At 51.5% G+C, this 23,253-nt stretch overlaps 1 protein-coding gene across 2 annotated transcripts in view; it reads left to right on the top strand.

Moving 5' to 3' along the window:
* Nucleotides 1–1,795: 1,795 nt before the first annotated feature.
* Nucleotides 1,796–23,253, top strand: part of LOC119974972 — a 46,918-nt gene continuing 25,460 nt past the window's right edge. For both annotated transcript variants that reach the window (XM_038814375.1, XM_038814374.1), the window contains exons 1-2: nucleotides 1,796–1,890; nucleotides 17,209–17,263. In XM_038814375.1, the coding sequence (XP_038670303.1) occupies nucleotides 1,819–1,890; nucleotides 17,209–17,263 (127 nt within the window). In that variant the 5' untranslated portion in view covers nucleotides 1,796–1,818. The remainder of the gene's footprint in view (nucleotides 1,891–17,208; nucleotides 17,264–23,253) is intronic.

The following is a 23,253-nucleotide window of genomic DNA, read 5'->3' as shown; positions in this document are numbered from 1 at the left end:
TTCAACCCCCTCGAGCCTGTTGCACAGGAACAAGGGACGGTCCGTTTTGCTCCCTCGAGCCTGTTACGTAGGAACAGGAGGTGTCATGTGAGAGTACCTTTAAGAAATTGGTGTTTATAAATAGGTGTGTATATAAATATCTGTAGTGAGAGCACCTTTAAGAAATGGGTGTTTATTACTGCAGTGATGTCAGAGAGTGGGTGGAGCTGGGCTGTCTGTCAGTTTTTTTACTTTCGTTTTAGGTTGTTTGCTGCAGGGTGTGTTTTAGTTTCATTTTTAGAGCTGGATAGCTGCAGTCACAGCCAGAAGGTGTATGAATCTCTCTCTGTAATCTAAAGCCTGTAAATCTATCCTGGTGATTTAAAACTAGAAACAGTAGTGACTTTAACCTAATGTGCATCTGTTAAAAGTTGTTTCTTTTGTCTGGATGTTGTTTGGGAAGTTATTAAGCATTACGTAGTGTTGTATTCTTTGGGGGTTGTATTTGAATTAATGGTTGTTAAAATGTTCACTGTATGTTTTAAAAAGGTTAACTTGAGATCATAGAATAAACATTGTTTTGCTTTAAAAAATACTTTTCCATTTCTGCTGTACCACACCTGTAGAGTGGGCCGTGTGCTCCCCATACCACAATCTATTAAACGTTGTGGGTCAGGGGAACTCCATGATACACTTTGGGGTTCTCTAATCCCTGGCCCATAACAGAGGGGGCCCTTTCAGTCCCTTCGAGTTACAGAGGAACAGGAGGAAGCCAATCCAGCCCCTCGAGTTTGTTACACATGAACAGAGGAGGCCCATTCAGTCCCCTTGAACGTGTTATACAAGAACAGTCGGAGGCCCATAAAGTCCCCTCTAGCCTATTATACAGGACTAGGAGGAGGCCCATTCAGCCACCTCACGCCTGTTACACAGGATCAGGAAGAGGCCCATTCAGCCCCCTCGAGCCTATTACACAGGAACAGGAGGACCATTCAGCCCCCTCAAGCATGCTGCCCCATCCAATACGAGCGTGGCTGATCTCCTAGCTGAGTCCCACCTTTCCGCCCTGGCACCAACAATTTGTCGATCCCCCCCGGAATATGCTTGATGCCGTGGCTCTCTGGGCCGGAGAATTCCAAAATTTCGCCACCCTCTGAGTGAAGTTATTTCCTCTCAGCTCAGCCCAAAATGGACGACACCCTCATCCTGGGATTGTGACCTCCTGTCTCCCCCTAGTTCCAGACTCTCCAGCTGGGGATGGGGAGGAGGGGTCCAAGTGGGGGGGGGGGGGGGGGGGGGGGGTGGGAAATAGCTTCTCAGCACTGAGCTTGGCAAACCCTCTGGCAATTTGAGATTTGTCGACGTGTTCACCATTTATTTGTCTAGCCTCAAGAGAATATCGAATCATTTACCTCCATCCCTCATCATCAGTCAGCGCCCCACCTCACCATCCCAGGAACCGGTCCGGTGAATCCTCGTCACACACCCTCCGTAGAAGGTAGAAAGTTTTCAAGTAAGGAGACCAGAACTGTACATCATGTGCCAGCGTCGGCCCCGTCGCCGCCCTATGTGATTGTACTAAATTTAACTTGATGTGACTTTGCATGTAAGTTCCATCCCAAATTCTGGTTTTGTGGGTCAGTTCATTGGCAGCTTGATGGTTATTTTCACTTTCATGATATCGTGTCCACTGCAGACTGGCGTCAGAGGCAGAGAGCTATGCAAAACCACATTTGAAAATAGTTGCAGTTCAATCCCCCTGGTGACTTCCTGCTGACTGCACGTCCTGTCACCAATCTGTTCACTAGCTCGCAGCACACTGCAGGCAGCATTCCGAGGATGGGCAGCACAGACCCAGGGCGGGGGCGCCCTCTTCTAGAACATCCCACCACTGCCCAGCCACACGTCCAGGTAGGAGGAATTTACTCATTCAAAATCTCAGAGCAGGGGAGGCTCAGGGGGAAATTTAATCTCGGCATTCAAATCACGTTCGAAATATAGATTTGCCGGAATGTTGCTGGAGCTGAGAGGACTTCAGTTCATGTGGAGAAGCTGGGATTGTCCTCCGCAGAGCAGAGAAGGTTAAGGGGGAGATCAAATCGAGACATTCAGAATCATGAGGGGGTTTGGATAGAATCGATAAGGAGAAAGTGTTTCCCAGCGACAGGAGGCTCAGTAACCAGAGGGGACGCAGATTGAAGAGAATCGGGAAAAGAACCAGAGGGAGATGAGGAGAATTTTTATTTCACACAGAGCGAGAAAGGTAATTCAACAGGAACTTTTAAAAGGGGGAGAAATACTGGAAGGGAACATTTTTTTTTCAAATATTTTTATTGGCATTTTCAATTTTATACATTGCAGTTTGTGTTTGTTTACTGTACAGTACAATTTGTCACCGTCTGACTCGAGATGCTATCACCCTTCCCCCTCCCTCACCTCCCAATGCCCTCCCTGCTCAATTGGGGGGGATGTTGCCCCTCTACCTCGGTTCCCCCCATTCTCCCCCTTTTTTCCCTCCCAATTTCGGCTGTGTCCGTTTTATGAATGGGGGGGGGGGGGAGTTCTACCCCCTCCCCCTCTCTTTGTGTTGTCCCTTATGTCTCCCTCAGGCTCCCTCTTATCTTCTTCCCTAGGTTGTGTGTCCCTGACATTCCTCTTTTACTTTTCAGTTTTCCTCTCTGCTAGTTGCTGTTGGCTTCGAACAGGTTTTGGAACAGGCTGACAAATTGTCCATGCTGAAAGGAAGTCTTCCTTCGACCCTTGGATGGCTTATTTGATCTTCTCCAAGTGGAGAAATTATGATAGATCTGCCAGCCAGCCTGCAGCTGTGGGTGGTTCTGCTGATTGCCAGCCGAGCAGGATTCACCGGCGTGCGATTAGGGAAGTGAAAGCCAGGGCGTCAGTCCTCTTCCCCATGTGTAGCTCTGGCTGCTCTGATACCCTGGAGATTGCCACATTTGGACATAGCTCTACCCTTACCCCCACAACCTTGGACATTGCCTCGGAGAAGGCTGTCCAGAGCCCAGCAAGTTTGGGGCAGGCCCAAAACATGTGGGTGTGGTTGGCCGGGCCCCTCTGGCACCCCTCACATTTGTCCTCCACCTCCGGGAAGAACCTGTTCCTTCTGGTTAGGTCCGCTCCGTGCACCACTTTGAACTGCATGAGGCTGAGCCTTGTGCAGGAGGAGGTGGAGTTGGCCCTGCTCAGTGCTTCGCTCAATAGTCTCCACCCTACTTCTGTCCCCAGTTCGTCCCCCCATTTGCGTCTGGTCTTGTCTAATGGTGTTCGGGCTCTGTCCATATATTTTCCCACGGAGTTCCCCTTCCTTACTTTCCATGTTCATCAGGTCCTCTAATAGTGTGGTCTCCGGGCCCTGGGTATCCCACTGCCCCTTTGCGGAGGAAGTGTTTTATTTGTAGGTGTCTCATTTCCTGTCCTGTCGGCAGTTCCCATTCCTCCGTCAGTTCGTTCAGCGTCGCTAGTCTGTTTCCTATGCAGAAGTCCCTAACTGTCAGCGTTTCCCCGTCCTGTTTCTATTTTGTAAAAGTGGTGTATTTTGCCTGGAGGAAACCTGTGGTTTGTGCAGATGAGGACCATATGGGACATCTTGGTCAGTGTTGCCTCAATTGGATCTACGTTTTCAGTGAGGCCGCTACCACTGGGCTGGATGTGTATTTCCCCGAGGTGGATGGGAGTGCTGCCGAGGGCTCGGAGGGTCGTTCCTTTGCAGGAGGCCTCCTCCATCCGCACCCATTCCGAGTTGGGGTTGTGTACCCATCCCCTTACCCTTTCCGCTGTTGCTGCCCAGTTGTAGTATTTCAGGTTTGGTAATGCCAGGCCACCCTTAATTTTCCTCCTTTGCATAACTGGTTTGGGGACTCTTGGATTCTTACAGATTCCCACACACAAATGCCATGATTAAGCTGTCCACGTTTTGGAAGGGGACCTTGGGGATGAAGATCGGTATGGATCGAAACAGGAAGAAGAACCTCGGTAGTATGTTCATTTTGATCGTCTGCACACTCTCCACCAGGGAGAGTGGGAGTGTGTCCCACCTCTGTCGGTCCTTTTTGACTTCCTCCACCAGGCTGGTCAGGTTCCACCTGTGGATCTGTGTCCAGTCTCTGGCTACTTGGATCCCCAGGTAGCGGAATCTATTTTGGGTTATTTTGAAAGGGAGCCCCTCCAGCTCTGTCCCTCTCCCATCAGTGTTCACTGGGAATGTCTCACTCTTGCCCAGGTTCAGTTGGTAACCCGAGAAGGTTCCAAATTCTTTCAGGATCTCCATAATCACTTTCAGCCCTTCCTGTGGTTTCGTGACATACAGGAACAGGTCATACGCATGGAGTGAAACTCTGTGCTCTCTGTCTCCTCTCTGGATGCCTTTCCAGCTTTTCACGTCCAGCAGAGCTATCGCCAGGGGTTCGATTGCTCGGGCAAACAGGGATGGGGACAGTGGGCATCCCTGCCTTGTGCCTCTTTGCAGCTGGAAGTATTCAGAGCTGGTGGAATTGGTTCAAACACTTGCCTTGGGAGCGTTGTACAGGAGTCTCACTTAGGCGGTGAATCCCGCCCCTAGCCCAAACCGCTCAAGTACCTCGAGGAGGTAGTTCCATTCTACTCTGTCGAAGGCCTTTTCTGCATCCAGGGAGACAAAGTGTGTGGGGGGGGGGTACCATTATTATATTAATCAGCCTCTTGAAGTTCGCAGTGAGCTGCCTACCCTTGACAAAGCCTGTCTGGTCTTCCGCAACCGCCTCTGGTATACAGCCCTCCAGCCTTTTGGCCAGGACCTTTGCGAATATTTTCACGATCACATTTAGCAGCGAAATGGGTCTATATGAGCCACATTCCATTGGGTCTTTATCTTTTTTGGGTATCAAAGAGCTCGTGACCTGTGCTAGTGTAGGAGACAAAGTGCCCCTTAGATGTAGGGCCAGGGCTGCTGCATATTTCTTATAGAAGTCCACCGGGAACCCGTCAGGTCCGGCACCTTCCCTGCCTGCATGGAGCTGATACCCTCCATGATTTCTCCCAGATCTATTGGTGCTTACATCTCCCCCGCCTGTCTACCCCACAACTGGAATATCCAGTCCGTCGAGGAACTGTTTCACCCCCACATCCCCATCTAGGGGCTCAGAGGTGTACAGTCCCCGGTAGAAGGTCTCGAATGCCCGATTGACCTCTCTTTGTACCGCTACCAGCCTGCCTCTGCTGTCCTTTACCTGGACTGTTTCCCTCGTGGCTGCCTGCTTTCTCAACTTGTCCCCGTGTTTATAGACGGTCCCCCGTGTCTGGTGGGAGTTGGTATACTGCTTTCCTGGTGGATAGCAGGATAAAGTCTATTTGCAGGTTTTTCTCTCCGCCAGAAGCTCTATGGTCGTAGCCTCGGAATACTTTCTAGAGTTGGGTACAACTGAGGCTTTATTGCTCTAAGATGTGTGGCCTCCCACAGCAGCTGGCGAAATGGCTGCTGCATGGAGGACACACATATTTATACTCCGCCTACTGGCCGGAGCCAGCAGGCAGGGTCTACCGCCGTACCTGTAGCACAGGTCCTACCATACATCACCTAATAAAGGTGCAACAGTGGTTTACCACATTCACCCCCTGTTAAAATTGAGTCCGGCTGGGGTGGTGGAGAACTATATACAGCAATGAATTTAGGGCTGGTTTAGCACAGGACTAAATTGCTGGCTTTTGGAGCAGACCAAGGCAGGCCAGCAGCGCGGGTTCAATTCCTGTACCAGCCTCCCTGAACAGGCGCCAGAATGAGGCGACTAGGCGCTTTTCACAGTAACTTCATTTGAAGCCTACTTGTGACAATAAGCGATTTTCATTTCATTTCACTTCATTTCATTTTCATATTTACAATGTTTGAGAGCAAAAAAAATGTCCTTTGATGTCCAGTGGACCAGTTAGAGGTTTAACCGGTCCAGGGCCTTGATGTTCCGCTGGGAGCGATGTAGTGGTGACGGCAATGTCGATGCTGGCCTGATGTTCGGTGACTCCGGGAGCGTGCCAAAATCCTCTTCATCCTCGGGCGTGGGCAGGAGAAGGACTGATGGTCCTTGTGGGGTTGATGCTGGGAGTGCCGGGGGAGGGGAGGGTGGTGCCGGGCCAGAGGAGTGGGTGTGTGTGGAACCTGCTGGTGCCAGGTCTCTGAGGGAGACAGTATCTTGGCGGCCGTCGGGGTACGCCACACAGGCATGCTGGGGGGTTGCATGGAGAAATTGCACCCTCTCCACCAATGGGTCCGCCTTGTGGAGTCAGACGTGTTGACGGAGCAGGACTGGTCCTGGAGTTGCGAGCCAAGACGGGAGCGACACCCCGGATGTGGACTTCCTGGGGAAGGCAAAGAGACGTTCATGGGGTGTGTTGTTAGTGGCGGTGCACAGTAGTGACCGAATGGAGTGTAATGCATCAGGGAGGACCTCCTGCCAGCGAGAGGCTGGAAAGTTTCTGGACCGTAGGGCCAGTTGGACGGCCCTCCATACCGTCCCATTCTTCCTTTCCACCTGTCCATTTATCCGGGGGTTATAGCTGTCGTCCTGCTGGAGGCGATACCCCTGCTGAGCAGGAACTGAAGCAGCTCATCACTCATGAATGAGGATCCCCTGATACTGTAGATGTAGGCGGGGAAACCGAACAGAGCGAAGATTGTGTTGCGGGCTTTGATGACGATGGCAGACGTCGTATCGGGGCATGGGATGGCGAAGGGGAATCTGGAGTACTCATCGACCGCACTGAGAAAATACGTGTTACGGTCGGTGGAGGGGAGGGGCCCTTTGAAATCCACGCTGAGGCGTTCAAAGGGGCGGGTGGCCTTCACCAGGCGCGCACGGTCCGGCCGGTAGAAGTGCAGTTTGCACTCTGCACAGATCTGGCAGTCCCTGGTGATTGTCCATACTTCCTCGACGGAGTAGGGCAGGTTGCGGGCCTTTATGAAATGGTACAACCGTGTGACTCCCTGGTGACAAAGGCTGTCGTGCAGGGCCCGGAGTCTGTCTACTTGTGCCCTGGCACATGTACCTCGGGATAGGGCATCTAAGGGCTTGTTGAGCTTGCGGGGTGATACAAAATCTCGTAATTGTAGGTGGAGAGCTCGATCCTCCACCTCAAGATCTTATCGTTCTTGATCTTGCCCCGCTGTGTGTTATTAACATGAAGGCTACCGACCGTTGGACAGTGAGGAGAGTGAATCTCCTGCCGGCCAGCTAATACCTCTAAGGCCGCACAGCTCCAACAATAGCTTGGGCCTCTTTTTCGATGGATGAGTGCCGAATTTCTGAGGCATGAAAGGTGCGGGAGAAGAATGCCACAGGTCTGCCTGCCTGATTGAGGGTGCTGGCTAGGGCTACGTCTGATGCGTCGCTCTCTACTTGAAAGGGCAGTGTCTCGTCTACAGCGTGCATCCCGGCCTTGGCGATATCGGCTCTGATACGGGTGAAAGCCTGTTGTCAGGGGAAAGGTGGTGGACTGTATGAGTGGGCGGGCCTTGTCCGCATAGTTTGGGACCCACTGGGCGTAGTATGAGAAGAACCCGAGACAGCGTTTGAGGGCCTTGGGGCAGTGGGGAAGGGGGAGCTCCATGAGGGTACGCATGCGGTCGGGATCGGGCCCCAGAACTCAGGTCTGGACCACAAAGCCGAGGATGGCTAAGCGGGCCATGCTAAACACGCACTTCTCCTTGTTGTAGGTGAGGTTTAGGAGAGTGGCGGTGTGAAGAAATTTGGCAAGGTTGGCATCGTGGTCCTGCTGGTCATGGCCGCAGATGGTGACGTTGTCTGGGTATGGGAAGGTGGCCCGCAAACCGTACCATTTGGTCCATCTCCTTTTGGAAGACCGAGACCCCGTTCGTGACGCAGAAGGGAACCCTGAGAAACTGGTAGAGGCGACCGTCCGCCTCAAAGGCAGTGTATGCACTATCCGATTTACGAATGGGGAGCTGGTGGTAGGCGGATTTCAGGTCAATTGTTGAGATGACCCGGTACTATGCAATCTGATTGACCATATCAGATATGTGTGGGAGGGGGTACGCATCGAGCTGCGTCTACCGATTGATGGTCTGGCTGTAGTCCATGGCCATTCAGCGTTTCTCCCCAGTTTTAACGACTACCACATTGATGAACCATCAATCGAACGCGAGACGAGTTGCTGTACAAAAGTTAGGCTTTAATAAGCTAGAAGTTAGCCCTGCGGTCGACTACAGTAAATGGACGACCGCCGGGCATTCTGGTTATTTATACCTCGATCTGGAGGCGTGGTTAACTCAGCCACTCGACCAATCGGAGAGCCGTCACATGACTGGTCTCAACCAATCGGTCGAGAGGCACATGACCAACCAGGGCCAATGGTAAGCCGGTGTTCTGCACCAATGGCAGACAGCTATGCAAATCATACCACCACACACTTAGGCTCTCCAGGGGCTGTTGCTGGCCTCGATGATGCCTTCCCGAAGCAGACACTGGACCTCGGACCTGATGAAGGTCCTGCCCTGGGTGTTGTACCGTCTGCTCCTGGTGGCGACGGGTTTGCAATCCAGGGTTAGATTCGTGAAGAGGGAAGGCGGATCGACCTTTAGGGTCGCGAGGCCGCACACAGTGAGGGGTGGTAGGGACCCGCCGAATTTTAGGGTTAGGCTCTGGAGGTTGCACTAGAAGTCCAGGCTTAGTAGTAGGGCAGCGCAGAGGTTAGAAAGGACGTAGAGGCGGATGTCGCTGAATTCTACGCCCTGGACCGTGAGTGGGACCGTACAGTACCCCTGGATCGCGACGGAATGGGATCCGGAGGCCAGGGAGATTCTTTGGTTGGCGGGGTCTACCACGAGGGAGCAGCGCCCTACCGTATCCGGGTGGATGAAGCTTTCAGCGCTCCCTGAGTCCAGCAGGCAAAGGTCACATGGCCGTTGATTTTCACGCTGGTCGATGCGTTTGCCAGGTTGTGCGGACGAGATTGTCACTGAGGCGAGTCGTGGTTGGTCGTCGCTGGTGTCGGATGGTGGGGAGCCTGGGGTGCCCAGGTCCTGGAATGCTGTCGGTGTCCATGTGTCGTGGGGGAGATGAGATGGCCGCGCCTGAAGATCTTGAGGGGGACAAAATGGTGGCACCCATGGGCCCCACGTGGTCTGAGGGGGGGAGGATGGCGGCGCCCACTGGCCGCGCGTGGTCCGGGGAGGTAAAGATGGCGGCGCCCACTGGCCGCACGTGGTCCGGGGAGGTGAAGATGGCGGCACCCATTGTGCGTCGACTAGGGGGGTGGGGCCGATAGCGGCGACTGCACGGGCCCGACACACCACGGCGGAGTGCCCCTTTTTACCGCAAGCTTTACAAAGGGCAGCGCGGGCCGGGCAGCGTTGGCGAGGGTGTTTCTGCTGGCCGCAAAAGTAACATCGGGGGGTCCCCGGGGTGCGCTGGCTGGCGTGTGGGGCAGGGGTATTGGCTGGGTAAGGCTCCCGCTGGGGCGGCCGTCTGTGGGGCCCACGATGTGTTGGAGGGGTGGGCCGCGCGGCTGGGGGTGTAGCCTGAATGCTGCGCAAGGTAACCGTCATAGAGAGCGCTAGCTTCTTTGTCTCAGCGAGACCAAGCGTGGCCCCCTCTAACAGTCTTTGGCGTATGAGGACCGACCCAATCCCCGTAAAGAATGCGTCCCTCATAAGGAGGTTTGAATGTTCAGTGGCCGTAATGGCCTGACAGTTACAGTCCCGGACAAGTGGGATTAGGGCCCGCCAGAAGTCTTCGATGGACTCACCAGGGAGTTGTGAGCGAGTGCCTGGCGAAAAGCGTGTTCGTCTTCTGCGTGTCATTTTCTTTGAGAAGCGTCATGGCTTCGGCCTAGTTCGACGCGTCCTAGGCATGGCCCGTTTCCAACCACACATCCACATAGCGTGGAGTGTGGTCGGAGATGATGATTGTGGAATATTCCACTCTTACTATTCCTGGAAGCACCGATTTCCCCTCTGCAAAGAAGTCAATATGGGTCCACCGCCCCCATCTGTTCCATAAATGCTCCCAGTTCCTTAGCCAGGCGTGGCTTTTTCTCCGTTTGCTGGTTTGAACAGTCGGTCAGTGGCTCCTGTATGTAGTTAAAGTTGCCCCCCATTATCAATCGGTGTGTGTCAATGTCGGGGATTTCCGCAATTGTCTTTTTTATAAATTCTGTGTCGTCCCAGTTGGGAGCGTACACATTCACCATCACCACCGGTGCCCCTTCCTGGACACCGCTGACCATGACGTACCACCCCCTTGCTGATCAGTATGGCTACACCCTTAGCTCTCGTCCTGGAGCATGCATGGTACGTCTGTCCCACCCAGCCCTTTCTTACCAGTAGTCTGTCCTTCTCCCTCAGGTATGTTTCCTGTAGGCAGATGATGTCAGCCTTCAAGCTCCTGGAGTGGGTGAAGACTCTGGATCTTTTCACTGGGCCGTTATGTCCCCTGACATTCCAGGTGACTATCCTGATGGGGTGTTTTTGCTCCTCCCACTTCCTGCGGGATCAACCATACTTACCTGACGGGCACTCTGGGGTTCTCCTTCATTATGGGGCCGTTCAAAATGGCCGTGTTTGCCATTCTCACCATGAGGTCGGTTCCCTGGTTTTCCTCTGTCCAGATGGCACCCAAAATGGCTGCCAGCTGTGTGTACACAACGTTGGTGCGCCCCTGCAATCCGGGGTTTCCCTTTGTTTCGGGATCTTCCAAAGTGACTGCTTGTGGCACCATTTTGATTTCTTGGCCTGCTGGATGCCCGTTGAGGCCTGTATCTATCTTGCTGCCAATCCTTTCCTATCGTTTTGTTCCCTGTCTGTTCTGTGAATCCCCCCTGTCCCCCTCCCCCATCTCCCCCCCCCGCCCTTTGTCTCACCCCTGTATTCTCCCTCTCTTCTTCCCTGTGACTCCGCCTTTGGCCAGGCGCTCCCCCTCCTCTGAGAGGTGCGCTGCGGCCCCCCCTTACTGCCTGTCTTCCCGTGCTAGCCCTCCCTGTTAGTACGGTGGCTCCCCTCCCCAGGCTGGTCCAGCCCTGTATCCGTTCTGCCCGGCTGTCTCCGTTCCCTTCATTGACCCCTCACCTGCTTTCCCTATCACCGCTCCCTTCTCTCTGTTCCAACTTTAAACTGAAAACAAGACAGTACAGTCCCATGCAACACAAAGTCCATACAGTAGTCTCTGGTCTCCGTTCTTCGTTCCCGCTGCGGTCCGTTTTCAGCGCGCCCACACTGCTGCCGAGTTTGTTCCCTCTCCAGGTTGTTCACTCTGATTAACTCATCGGCCTCCGCCAGGGTGCAAAATAGTATTCCTTCCCTTGGTATATGATTCAGAGTCTGGCCGGGAACAGCATGCCGAACCTCATCCCATTTTTATAGAGTGCCGACTTTGCTCCATTGAACTTGCAAGGTCTGCCCTAATGTCATGGTAGACCCTGATTCTGTGTCCTTCCAACATTTGGGTGATGTAGTCCGTTTGGTCCCTTCCCTCGATGCCCCCCGGCAACCCCACGATGCGGACATTTTGCCGTCGGGACCTGTTTTCCTGGTCCTCGACCATCCCCTTCTAGCATCCCTGGGCCACCATCAACCTCTTCACCTCGGCCTCCAGGGCCACGATCCTGTCGCTCTAATCCGATAGCACCATTTCCAGGTCCAGGATCGTTCTTTCCTGCGCCTCCACCTTCTTCCCCAGGGTGTCTATCGTGCGCTGGAGGGAGGCCATTGCTTCCGTCACCATCTCCTTCACCACCAACTGGAACTCCATTTTTATCGCCTCCCTCATGGTGGCCAATTCCTATTTCAGGAAACTCTTCCATCCATCCCCTGGTGTGGAGGGAGAGGCCGGCGCTCGCTCTGGTTCTGCTATTCGGGTCACCGGTCTTCCCCGCTCCTGATTCGCCAGGGCCTCCACCTCGCCTCATGGGTCCGCTGGTCCATCCGCCTGTTGCCCGTGCCCCTTTCCGCTGCTTCTGCCTTCTTGCCGGCACTTTCAGTTACCGCTTGCTGCCATTCTCTTCTCCGCTGCTGTTCTTCATCCCGTCTGGGTTTGGGAAAGTTTTGGATAACTTTTTGAGCCAGAAATCTCAGAAAATCGGGCAGGCTACTGATTGGGGACCACCAATCTGCGGGCGCACGCGATCTGGGGAGGACCTATGTTTTTGGTCCCGGTCCGCGGTGTGGGTCAGCCATGTCACGTGGGTGAGTGACGCAGGCCGCCGCTATGCACATGCGCTGACCCCCCGACCGGAGATTGCAGGGCCCCGTAACGGCTGTCGGAGTTGCGATGAGTACTTTGGGGCCCTGCTAGCCCCCTGCAAATCGGAGAATCACCCTGGACTTTCTTCAGGAAAATCCGGAGTGATTCGCACGCATTTTTTCGCGGGTGTGGGGACATAGCCTGATTATTGGAGAATCCCGCCCCTGAACTTTCAGTGAAGCTATTCTTCCTCATCTCTCTCTCAATTCTGCCCCCCCTTAGCATAAAGCTATCAGGCGAGATTCACCGTTGGCCGACTCCGAAATCGCATTACGCAGTAGGCGCCGGTTTAGGCTAAATCGGGAACCTCTGACACCCCGATAATGGTGTAAATGTGTACCCTCCGCGCAGCGTTTAAGCACCGTTGGCAGATCATTAGCGGCCTGACCCTCTATTCTCCGGGTCACTTATGGTCTCAGCGGTTGGGAATCCGGCGTGACGGCTGCGCACTGTTTTCAGGGTTGCCACAGTCGGCAGGGAGTCATGCTGCTTGCCGGGGTCAGTATTTGGCAGGTCGGGTCCGCGCATGACCAGCGCCATGTTTTACGGCGCAACCGCTGCAGGTCGTTGCTGTGCACATGCACGTCCATGGATCCAGCCATTCTCCAGCGTTTTTTGTTGTGGGCGTCGGGTGTTTTATTCATCACAGCTGCTAGTCCCTCAGCAGTCGCAGGATCGGTGAGGGTGATATGGGCCAGAGTTCAACAACTCCAAAGTATATTATGGAGTCCACCTGACCTACAACCTTTATGTTGAATTTGGCTAAGATGAGCACAAGAGCCTGCCTTCAGGTATTATACAACGGACTTCTGAGGCGCTTTTAATCAAAAGAAAACAAGCTTTATTTTGAGAATTTAATTAACATTTGTATAAACACACCCAGCAAGACATTTTAGCAACTACAACCATAAAGACCCCACACATCTACAGTAATCTATGTATAACCCTTAATGAATTCCCCCTTAACTGTTCCAATTCAATAATAAAATCCAAGTACAACCAGAAAACCCTTTTCAAAGTTGTGGCCAAGCACATGGCATTCTTTGGTATAAGACTTGTTATTGATACTCTGTTCCCCTTTTCAAACAGTAGGTTTGAATTCCTTCCAGAAAGCAATTATCTCTTTTAAGTTATCACGCGGTCTGGAAACGGCTTTTAAAATGAAGATAGAGAGGCAGGCCAAACAAACTTGTGTTCTCTGTCTGAGTCCACAGCTGCCAAATGTGAAAGTTAAACCAAAAATAGCTCTCAGAGCCACAGCCCAGCTCCACCCACACAATGACATCACTGAAGCCATGTGATATGACAAAAAACATTCTTAAAGGGACATTCCCATGACAAGAGTTCGGTGGTGATTTTTCTTTGTAAAACGCCACAGTTCCTCCGCTGGCGTCAACACTTTGTCCCAAAAATAGTGATTTCAGCCCATGGCCTCTGGCTCTAGAATGTCCAACAAGGAGAAACTTCACCTCTATGCCTACCATGTCAATCCCCTTCAGCATCTTGTATACCTTAATTACTGTGTTTGGGGTGGCACCGTGGCTACTGGTTAGCACTGTTGCCTCACGGTGCCGAGGACCTGGATTCGATCGTGGCTCCGGGTCACTGCCCGTGTGGAGTTTGCACATTCCCTCCGTGTTTGTATAAAGACAAATTCCTGCGGATGCTGGAATCTGAAACCAAAGAGAAAATGCATGGAAATCTCAGCAGGTCTGGCAGCATCTGTAGGGAGAGATACATACATCATTATAACTCATCTTTCATTCTCACTCCACAGTATAAATACTTCCCACTTTCTCTGTCTGTTAGCTTTGACAAAGAGTCATCGGACTCGAAATGTTAGCTCTTTTCGCTCCCTACAGATGCCGCCAGACCTGCTGAGATTTTCCAGCATTTTCTCTTTCCTCTCCGTGTTTGTGTTGGTTCCACACCCATAATCCACAGATGCGCAGGGTAGGTGGATTGGCCACACTAAATTGCCTCTTAATTGAGGGGGTAGGGGGGTGGGGGGTTCCTAGGTGCCGCTAGGGATGTTGCCCTTTCTCTGAGGAGCCTTTGAGCGCATCCCCGAGACATTCCCACATCTCCCGGGGCTCGCTTGCCGTCTCGAAGCTCCAAGTGGAGCACTCTATCGGGATCCTTGTGTCAGGTGTACGGACTGTGTGGCCCATCCAGTGTAGCTGACAGACCGTGCTCAATTAGTTGACGCTAGGGACGTAGGCCTGAGTTGGTGCGCCTATCCTGCCCAATTGATTTGCAGGATCTTGCATCAGAGGGCTTGATGGTGCTCCTCCAAGGTTTTGAGGTGTCTGCAGTACATAGTCTCCATCTCTGAGCCATATAGGGCCAAGATTCACAGGCCAGGTGAGCTTCAGACAGAACTGGAAGATGCCGGAGAGATGCTTTCGGAGACTTTTGGCACTAGAAAAAAAGTAAGAGAAGGGAGGGAAGAGACCCAGTGATGCATTTTAATAAGAAGGACAGTAGACTTAACAGTGAAGTATAAATAGTGTGTGGAAATCCTGGTGAGAGGCAATAGAGACATAACAGTACAGTACAAATAGTGTATGGAGATCCTAGTGAGAGGCAATAGAGACTTAGCAGTGAAGTGTAAATAGTGTGTGGAGACCCTGGTGAGTTGGAAGCAGGAGTGATTGATTGAACAAAGGAATGTGTAACAGGACACAGAAAATACAAAAATGTTGCTGCCAGAATTTATGTAAATAGTTGACAACCTGCATTTACATAGCACATTTGATAAGAAAGTGTTCCAAGGAGCATGAATCAGAGCAGAATCTTATCTCGAGCTAAAAAAAATATTTTCATTGAAGTTTTTACATTTTCCCCAATTTTTAAGGAGTGTCTTAAAGGAGGAGAGAGAGAGAGTGAGGATGGAGAGAGAGGTAGAGACAGAGGTAGAGAGAGAATGGAGAGAGGGAGAGAGAATGAGGCAAAGAAAGGCAGAGAGGATGGGGAGATAGAGGGACACAGACAGAGATAGAGAAGGTATAGAGAGAGATATATGCAGAGAAGGAGAGGGAGCGAGGCTGAGCGAGATAGAGGCTGGAGAGAGAGAGGGAGAGAGAGAGAGGGAGAGATGCAGAGAGAAGCAGAGAGGGTGGAGGAAGATGTGGAGCTGGATTCTCTGATTCAGAGATTATGTCCCCACGCTGGCCTGGGCACAGTGGCGTTTAATGCCAGGAAAACCGGTGCAAAATGGTCACCGATTCCCCGTTTTGCTGGGGCTAGCAGGACGGCAGCGTAGGGCACCTGGTTCTAGCCGCTGATACACCTCGAAGAATTGCCGGGTCCGTGGCCACACATGCGCACGTTGGCGGACTGCAGCGGCCGTGCTTTATGGTGGAGGCCACTCGCGGACCCAGCCCGCGAAATAGTGCTCCCCTTTCAGCCGGCTCATGCACCCCGGACCACCCTACCACAGTGCTCCAGCCCCGAATAATGTCCCCCCCCCCCACCCCCCACCCCCCATCCTCTGCCCACGGATCGGCCCTCCCCTGACTGTGGCGGTGCTGGACTGAGTCCGTAGTCGCCACGCTGAGTTCCCGAAGGACGAGACCACACATGTCCCGTGCCGTCGGGAACTCGGCCAGTCAGGGGCAGAGCATCAGGGCAATGGCCAGAGGCCGTTGATACGTGGCGTGGCGTACTCCTAGAGTATGCCGCTTTGGAGGAGGCAGAGCATCGCAAACACGGAGGGTCCCCAGTTCGGTCGGGAAATGTAATTCTGCGGCCGTTCGCTGAACTCGATTACGGCATCGCTGAACGGAGAATCCAGCCCGTGATATTATCATAACTATCAGCATTACAAGGATTGATTTAGTACTATGAATAGCCACTGGAGGGAGCTGCAGAGCGTACTATATGAAGCAGTGATGCTAGATCTTGGGGGTGGAGTAAGCAGGAGACAGCTAGTGAATGTCATCAGAGCAGTTAGTGTGAGAAGGTTAGATTAAAGTTAGATCTGTGAGTGAGATTAGCAGTAGGTGAGTGTAGTTAGATGTTATTAATCAATTCTGCATTCTAACAAGGACTAAGTTAGTAGTGCAAATAAAATCATAGCTTTGTTTCAGTAAAAGCTGTACTGTGGTCTTTGTGGAACACTGTGCCAACCATCCTAAATAAGCAACACAAAGGACATCACAGGAGAGAGAGGCAGATACAGGGTTTTTTTTTAGAATTAGAACAGTACAGCACAGAACAGGCCCTTCGGCCCTCGATGTTGTGCCGAGCAATGATCACCCTGCTCAAGCCCACGTATCCACCCTACACCCAGTAAACCAACAACCCCCCCCCTACCCCCTACCCCTACTTTTTTTTAGGACACTACGGGCAATTTAGCATGGCCAATCCACCTAACCCGCACATCTTTGGACTGTGGGAGGAAACCGGAGCACCCGGAGGAAACCCACGCACACACGGGGAGGACGTGCAGACTCCGCACAGACAGTGACCCAGCCGGGAATCGAACCTGGGACCCTGGAGCTGTGAAGCATTTATGCTAACCACCATGCTACCATGCTGGAGAGAGGATGGAGAGAGAGCAGTTCAGAGGGAGAGGATGGATGGAGACAGAGAGGATGAAGAGAAAGAGGGAGGTTTGAAGGGGCTGAAGGAGGTTACTGAGATAGGGAGGGTTGTAGAGGTTGGAGGAGGTTACAGAGATAAGGAGGGAGCACGAGGATGAATTTGGAAAAAGTAGAATTATTTTAATATGAAGACATTGATGGACTGGGAGCCAGTCAGTGAGCAACCGGGGTTGAAGGTTGAGGGTGGGTTAAGGGGATTTGGAGAGCAGTAGAGAGGGAGGGTGGCTGGAGGAGTCTGGATGGAGATTTATGATTTAGTTTGCGTTACTGAGTTGGTTTTCCTCTTGGAGGCCGATGTGGGTTAATCACTGTGTCTTCAGGCAGGGATAACAATCTCAGCCACTGAACTCTCAACTTAATTTCCCCCCCCTTTCCCACAGATCACCTACTTCAGCAACTCACGGAAGATATTCCTGCTACTCCTCTTTCTCATCGGTAAATGATCCGGAACCTTCCATGATTCTATTCCAGTGCGTGCCGAGGCTGCTCGTGGCAAGGAAATCCTCCTGGAGGAGGCAGAGTCGATCGAGGCTTTCGAAACTGGATCGGAAATTCAGCCAGAGTATAAAAGTTTACAAGGCTGTGGGGAGAAGGAAGGGGTGTGGGGAAAATGGAACGGCTCTCACTGAGGACCGGCACAGACCCGATGGGCTGAACGGCATCCTTGGGTTCTGCAATTCAATGATTCTCCCTTCCAGACTTTGATTGGCAAGCAATAGAGTGGAGAGAGAGAGACAGAGAGAGAGGCAGAAAGAATGAGAGGAATCACGTGATAGAGGCAGAGAGAGCGACAAACAGAGAGAGAGAGAGAGATAGTGACCAAGAGTGAGAGTAAAAGAGAAAGACGCAGATGGTGAAAATGAAAAGCAAAGGCTATTTAGGGACCACAGGAAGTCCCGAAGTTTTCACAGGCAATTATTTTTTTTTCCTCTGAAGTATGGTCCTTGTTGTGATGTCGGAAACACAGCAGCCAGTGCGAGCACGAGATCCCACAAGCAGCAATATGATAATGACCCCAGATCATCAGTGTTTTTTTCAGCAATGTTGGTCGAGGGGTAAATATTGGGCCCAGGATCCGGGGAGAATGCCTCCCGCTCTCCTTCAGTATAGTGACTGTGAGATGATTCACATCCTCCCGAGAGGGCAGAAAGGGGTCCTGGTTTCTGTTATTCTCTGTGTCAGTAATGAGTGATTGTTTGACGAGAAAGATCCTCTCAAACAGCCTGTGCAGTTTAACCACATTGAAATCTGCAGCAAAAAACCCTGTGGCAGGATTAAACCCACACACAACATGACATCACAACAAAGTTTAGCAGGAAACAAACCTTTTGCCATCGTTAAAGTTCAGCTGCATCGAGTCTGCAGCAAAGAGAATTAGGCAATTTGGCCCACCTGCTCCATGCTGTTATTCCTGTTCCACCCAAGCGTCCTTCCATGCCCCCCTCATATCCCCCATCACCATATCCTTCTATTCCTCTCTCCCCCATATGTTTATCCAGCTTCCCCCATAAATACATCAACATAATTCATCTCAACCACTCCCTGTGGGAGTGAGTCCCACATTCTCCCCACTCCCCGTGGGAGCAAGTCCCACATTCTCCCCATTCCCTGTGGGTGTGAGTCCCACATTCTCCCCACTCCTCATGGGAGCAAGTCCATGTTCTCCCCACTCCCTGTGGGAGTGAGTCCCACATTCTCCCCACTCCCTGTGAGAGCGAGTTCCACACTCTCTCCACTCCCTGTAGCAGCGAGTCCCACATTCACCCCATTCTGTGTGAGAGCGAGTCCCACATTCACCCCATTCTGTATGAGAGCGAGTCCCACATTCTCCCCACTCCCCGTGGGAGCAAGTCCCACATTCTCCCCATTCCCTGTGGGAGTGAGTCCCACATTCTCCCCACTCCTCATGGGAGCAAGTCCATATTCTCCCCACTCCCTGTGGGAGTGAGTCTCACATTCTCCCCACTCCCTGTAGCAGCGAGTTCCGCATTTTCCCCAGTCCCTGTGGGAGCGAGTCCCACATTCACCCCATTCTGTGTGGGAGTGAGTTCCACATTCACCCCATTCTGTGTGGGAGCAAGTCTCACATTCACCCCATTCTGTGTGAGATCGAGTCCCACATTCACCCCATTTTGTGTGAGAGCGAGTCTCACATTCACCCCATTCTGAGTGGGAGCGAGTCTCACATTCACCCCATTCTGTGTGAGATCGAGTCCCACATTCACCCCATTCTGTGTGAGAGCGAGCCTCACATCATTCACCCCATTCTGTGTGAGATCGAGTCTCACATTCACCCCATTCTGTGTGGGAGCGATTCTCACATTCACCCCATTCTGTGTAAGATCGAGTCCCACATTCAACCCATTTTGTGTAGGAGCGAGTCCCGCATTCACCCCATTCTGTATGGGAGCGAGTCCCACATTCACCCCATTCTGTGTGAGAGCAACTTCCACATTCACTCCATTCTGTGTGAGATCGAGTCCCACATTCACCCCATTTTGTGTAGGAGCGAGTCTCACATTCACCCCATTCTGTGTGGGAGCGAGTCCCACATTCACCCCATTCTGTGTGAGAGCAACTTCCACATTCACCCCATTCTGTGTGAGAGCAACTTCCACATTCACCCCATTCTGTGTGAGATCGAGTCCCACATTCACCCCATTCTGTGTGCGAGCGAGTCCCACATTCACCCCATTCTGTGTGAGAGCAACTTCCACATTCTCCCCATTCTGTGTGAGAGCAACTTCCACATTCACCCCATTCTGTGTGAGAGCAACTTCCACATTCACCCCTTTCTGTGTGAGAGCGAGTCCCGCATTCATCCCATTCTGTGTGGGAGTGAGTTTCACATTGTTCCAACTCTCTGGGTAAGGATGTTTCTCCAGAATTCCCCTTGGATTGATTCGTGACAGTTGAATATCGTTGGGCCCGAGTTCTGGTCGAAACATCATCTCTCCTTTGATCCTATTGAAACCCTTTCAAAATTTTAAATACCTCGATCAGGTCACCCCCTCATCCTTCACTTTTCAAGAGAAAAGAGCAACAGCCTGTTCATTCTTTCCTGATTGTTATAATCTCTCAGTTGTGGTATAGCCTCCTGGAGTGATACAATCAGGGAAGAGACGATTCGGCCCATTGTCTTTGTGCCGGTTCTTTGAAAAACCTAGTTCCCACTCTCTCCCCCTTGCTCTTTCCACCCATAATCTTGCAAATTTTCCCCTTCCAGTATTTCTGCAATTGCCCCTTTTGAAGGGTTCCTATTGAATCTGCTTCCACTGCCCTTTCAGGCAGCACCTTGATTTGATTTGATTTATTATTGTCACATGTATAGTACACAGTGAGAAGTATTGTTTCTTGCATGCTATACAGACAATGCATACCGTACATAAGGAAGAAAGGAGAGACTGCAGAATATAATGTTACAGTAATAGCAAGGTGTAGAGAAAAGATCAACTTAATACGAGATAGGTCCATTCAAAAGTCTGATGGCAGTAGGGAAGAAACTGTTCTTGAGTCGGTTGTTACGTGACCTCAAACTTTGGTATTTTTTACCTGACGGAAGGAGGTGGAAGAGAGTATGTCCGGGATGCGTGGGGTCCTTAATTATGCTGGCTGCCTTTCTGAGGCAGCGGGAATTATAGATAGAGTCAATGGATGGGAGGCTTGTTTGCGTGATGGACTGGACTACATTCCTTCATTTTGTTGACATTGAGGGAGAGATTATTGTCGTCACACCAGTTCACCAGATTCTCTATCTCATTCCTGTACTCTGTCTCGTCATTGTTTGAAATCCGACCCACTACTGTGGTGTCATCAGCAAATTTGAAAATCGAGTTGGAGGGAATTTGGCTACAGTCATAGGTGTATAAGGAGTATAGCAGGGGGCTGAGGACACAGCCTTGTGGGGCACCGGTGTTGAGGATGATCGTGGAGGAGGTGTTGTTGCCTATCTTTACTGATTTTGGCCTGTGGGTTAGAAAGTTCAGGGTCCAGTTGCAGAGGGAGGAGCCGAGACCAAGGCCCCGGAGTTTGGAGATGAGTTTCGTAGGGATGATGGTGTTGAAGGCTGAGCTGTAGTCGATAAATAGGAGTCTGACATAGCTGTCTTTGTTATCTAGGTGTTCCAGGGTTGAGTGCAGGGCCATGGAGATGGCGCCTGCTGTGGACCTGTTGCAGCGGTAGGCGAACTGTAGTGGATCAAGGCAATCCGGGAGGCTGGAGTTGATTCGTGCCATGACTAACCTTTTGAAGCACTTCATGATGATGGATGTCAGAACCACTGGACGATAGTCATTAAGACACGCTGCTTGACTTCTTTTTTGGTACAGGGATGATGGTCGTCTTTTTAAAGCAGATAGGGACCTCAGATTGTTGTAAAGAGAGGTTGAAGATGTCTGCGAATACCCCCGCCAGCTGATCTGCGCAAGACCTGAGTGCTCATCCGGGTACCCCATCTGGGCCAGTGGCTTTCCGTGGGTTGACCTTCGAGAAAGCTGCTCTGACGTCTGCAGTGGTGATCTCAGATTCAAGTTCATCCGCGTCTTCTGGGGTGGAGGGCTCGCTCTCGCTGACCTCTTTCTCAAAGCGGGCATAGAATGCTTTGAGGTCATCAGGGAGGGGTGCATTGGAGCTGACGATTTTACATGCCTTCATCTTGTAGCCCATTATTTCTTGCAGACCTTGCCATAGACGGCGGGGATCCCTGTGGCTAGCCTGGGACTCGAGCTTGGTCCGATACTGTCTTTTGGCATCTTTGATGGATTTCTTTAGCTCATATCTGGCTTTCTTGTAGAGGTCAGGGTCGCCTGACTTGAACGCCTCAGACCTAGACTTCAGCAAGCAGTGGATATCCCTGTTCATCCAGGGTTTCCGGTTGGGAAACACGCAGATTTGCTTCTTTGATACACCTTCCAGATCACAACTCGCTGTGTGTGAAATAAAAATTCTCCTCATTCACCACCCCCCTCTGGTTCTTTCCCCGATTCTCTTCAATCTGTGTCCCCTCTGGTTAACGAGCCTCCTGCCGCTGTGAAACACTTTCTCCTCATTGACTCTGTTCAAACCCCCTTCTGTTTCTGAACGTCTCGATTCAATCTCCCCCTTAACCTTCTCTGCTTTGAGGAGAATATAATCTTTTCCCAGTCTTTCCGCGTGAAACAAAGTCCCTAAATTCCCAGGAACATTGCGGTAAATCCTCCTCCGCACCCACTCCGAGGCTCCAGCATCCTTCTCAAAGCTTCCCGCAGCGCATGTCCAAAGATGTGCAGGTCAGGTGGGGTTACGGGGATTGGGTGATAGAGTAGACCTAGGTAGGGTGCTCTTTCGGAGGGTCGGTGCTGATGGGCTGAATGGCCTTCTTCTGCGCTATAAGGATTCTATGAAAAAACAAGCCCAGACTTGGATACAATTCCCCTGCTGGTACCACCCCAGAGTTTTTGTTTTATAAATGTGTTTGATACATTCAGATTATCCTGAAAATATTTGCTTCACAGTCAGATTTTTAAGAATTCATTTATGGGATGTGGGCATTAGCATTTATTGCCCATTCCTAATTGTTCCTCGAGAAGTTGGTGGTGAGCTGTCTTCTTGAACCACTGCAGTCCCTGTGGTGTACGTACACCCACAGTGCTGGTGGGGAGGGAGTTCTAGGATTTTGCCCCAGCAACAGTGAAGGAACGGCCGATATATTTCCAAGTCAGGGTGGTGAGTGACTTGTAGGGGAACCTCCAGGTGGTGGGGTTCCCAGGTATCTGCTGCTCTTGTCCTTCTAGAATCTAGATGGTAATGATCGTGGGTTTGGAAGGTGCTGCCGAAGGAGCCTCAGTGAGTTCCTGCACCTTGTAGAAGGTACACACGGATGCCACTGTGCGTCAGTGGTGGAGGGAGTGAATGTTTGTGGAAAGGGTGTCGATCAAGCGGGGCTGCTTTGTCCTGATGGTGTCGAGCTAAGTGAGTGTTGTTGGAGCTACACTCGTCCAGGCAAGTAGAGAGCATTCCATCACTCCTAACTTGAGTCACAGAAGGTTGGTTTACAAGTGCAACAGGTGATTAAGAAGGCAAATGGAATTTTGTCCTTCATTGCTAGAGGGATGGAGTTTAAGACTAGGGAGGTTATGTTGCAATTGTATAAGGTGTTAGTGCAGCCACACCTGGAGTATTGTGTTCAGTTTTGGTCTCCTTACTTGAGAAAGGACGTACTGGCGCTGGAGGGTGTGCAGAGGAGATTCACTAGGTTAATCCCAGAGCTGAAGGGGTTGGATTATGAGGAGAGGTTGAGTAGACTGGGACTGTACTCGTTGGAATTTAGAAGGATGAGGGGGGATCTTATAGAAACATTTAAAATTATGAAGGGAATAGATAGGATAGATGCGGGCAGGTTGTTTCCACTGGCGGGTGACAGCAGAACTAGGGGGCATAGCCTCAAA

Source organism: Scyliorhinus canicula, chromosome 12 (assembly GCF_902713615.1).
Source record: "Scyliorhinus canicula chromosome 12, sScyCan1.1, whole genome shotgun sequence".
NCBI classification, from domain to species: domain Eukaryota; kingdom Metazoa; phylum Chordata; class Chondrichthyes; order Carcharhiniformes; family Scyliorhinidae; genus Scyliorhinus; species Scyliorhinus canicula.
The sequence above is the reverse complement of the archived record's forward strand: the minus strand, read 5'-3'. Positions and strand labels throughout refer to the sequence as shown.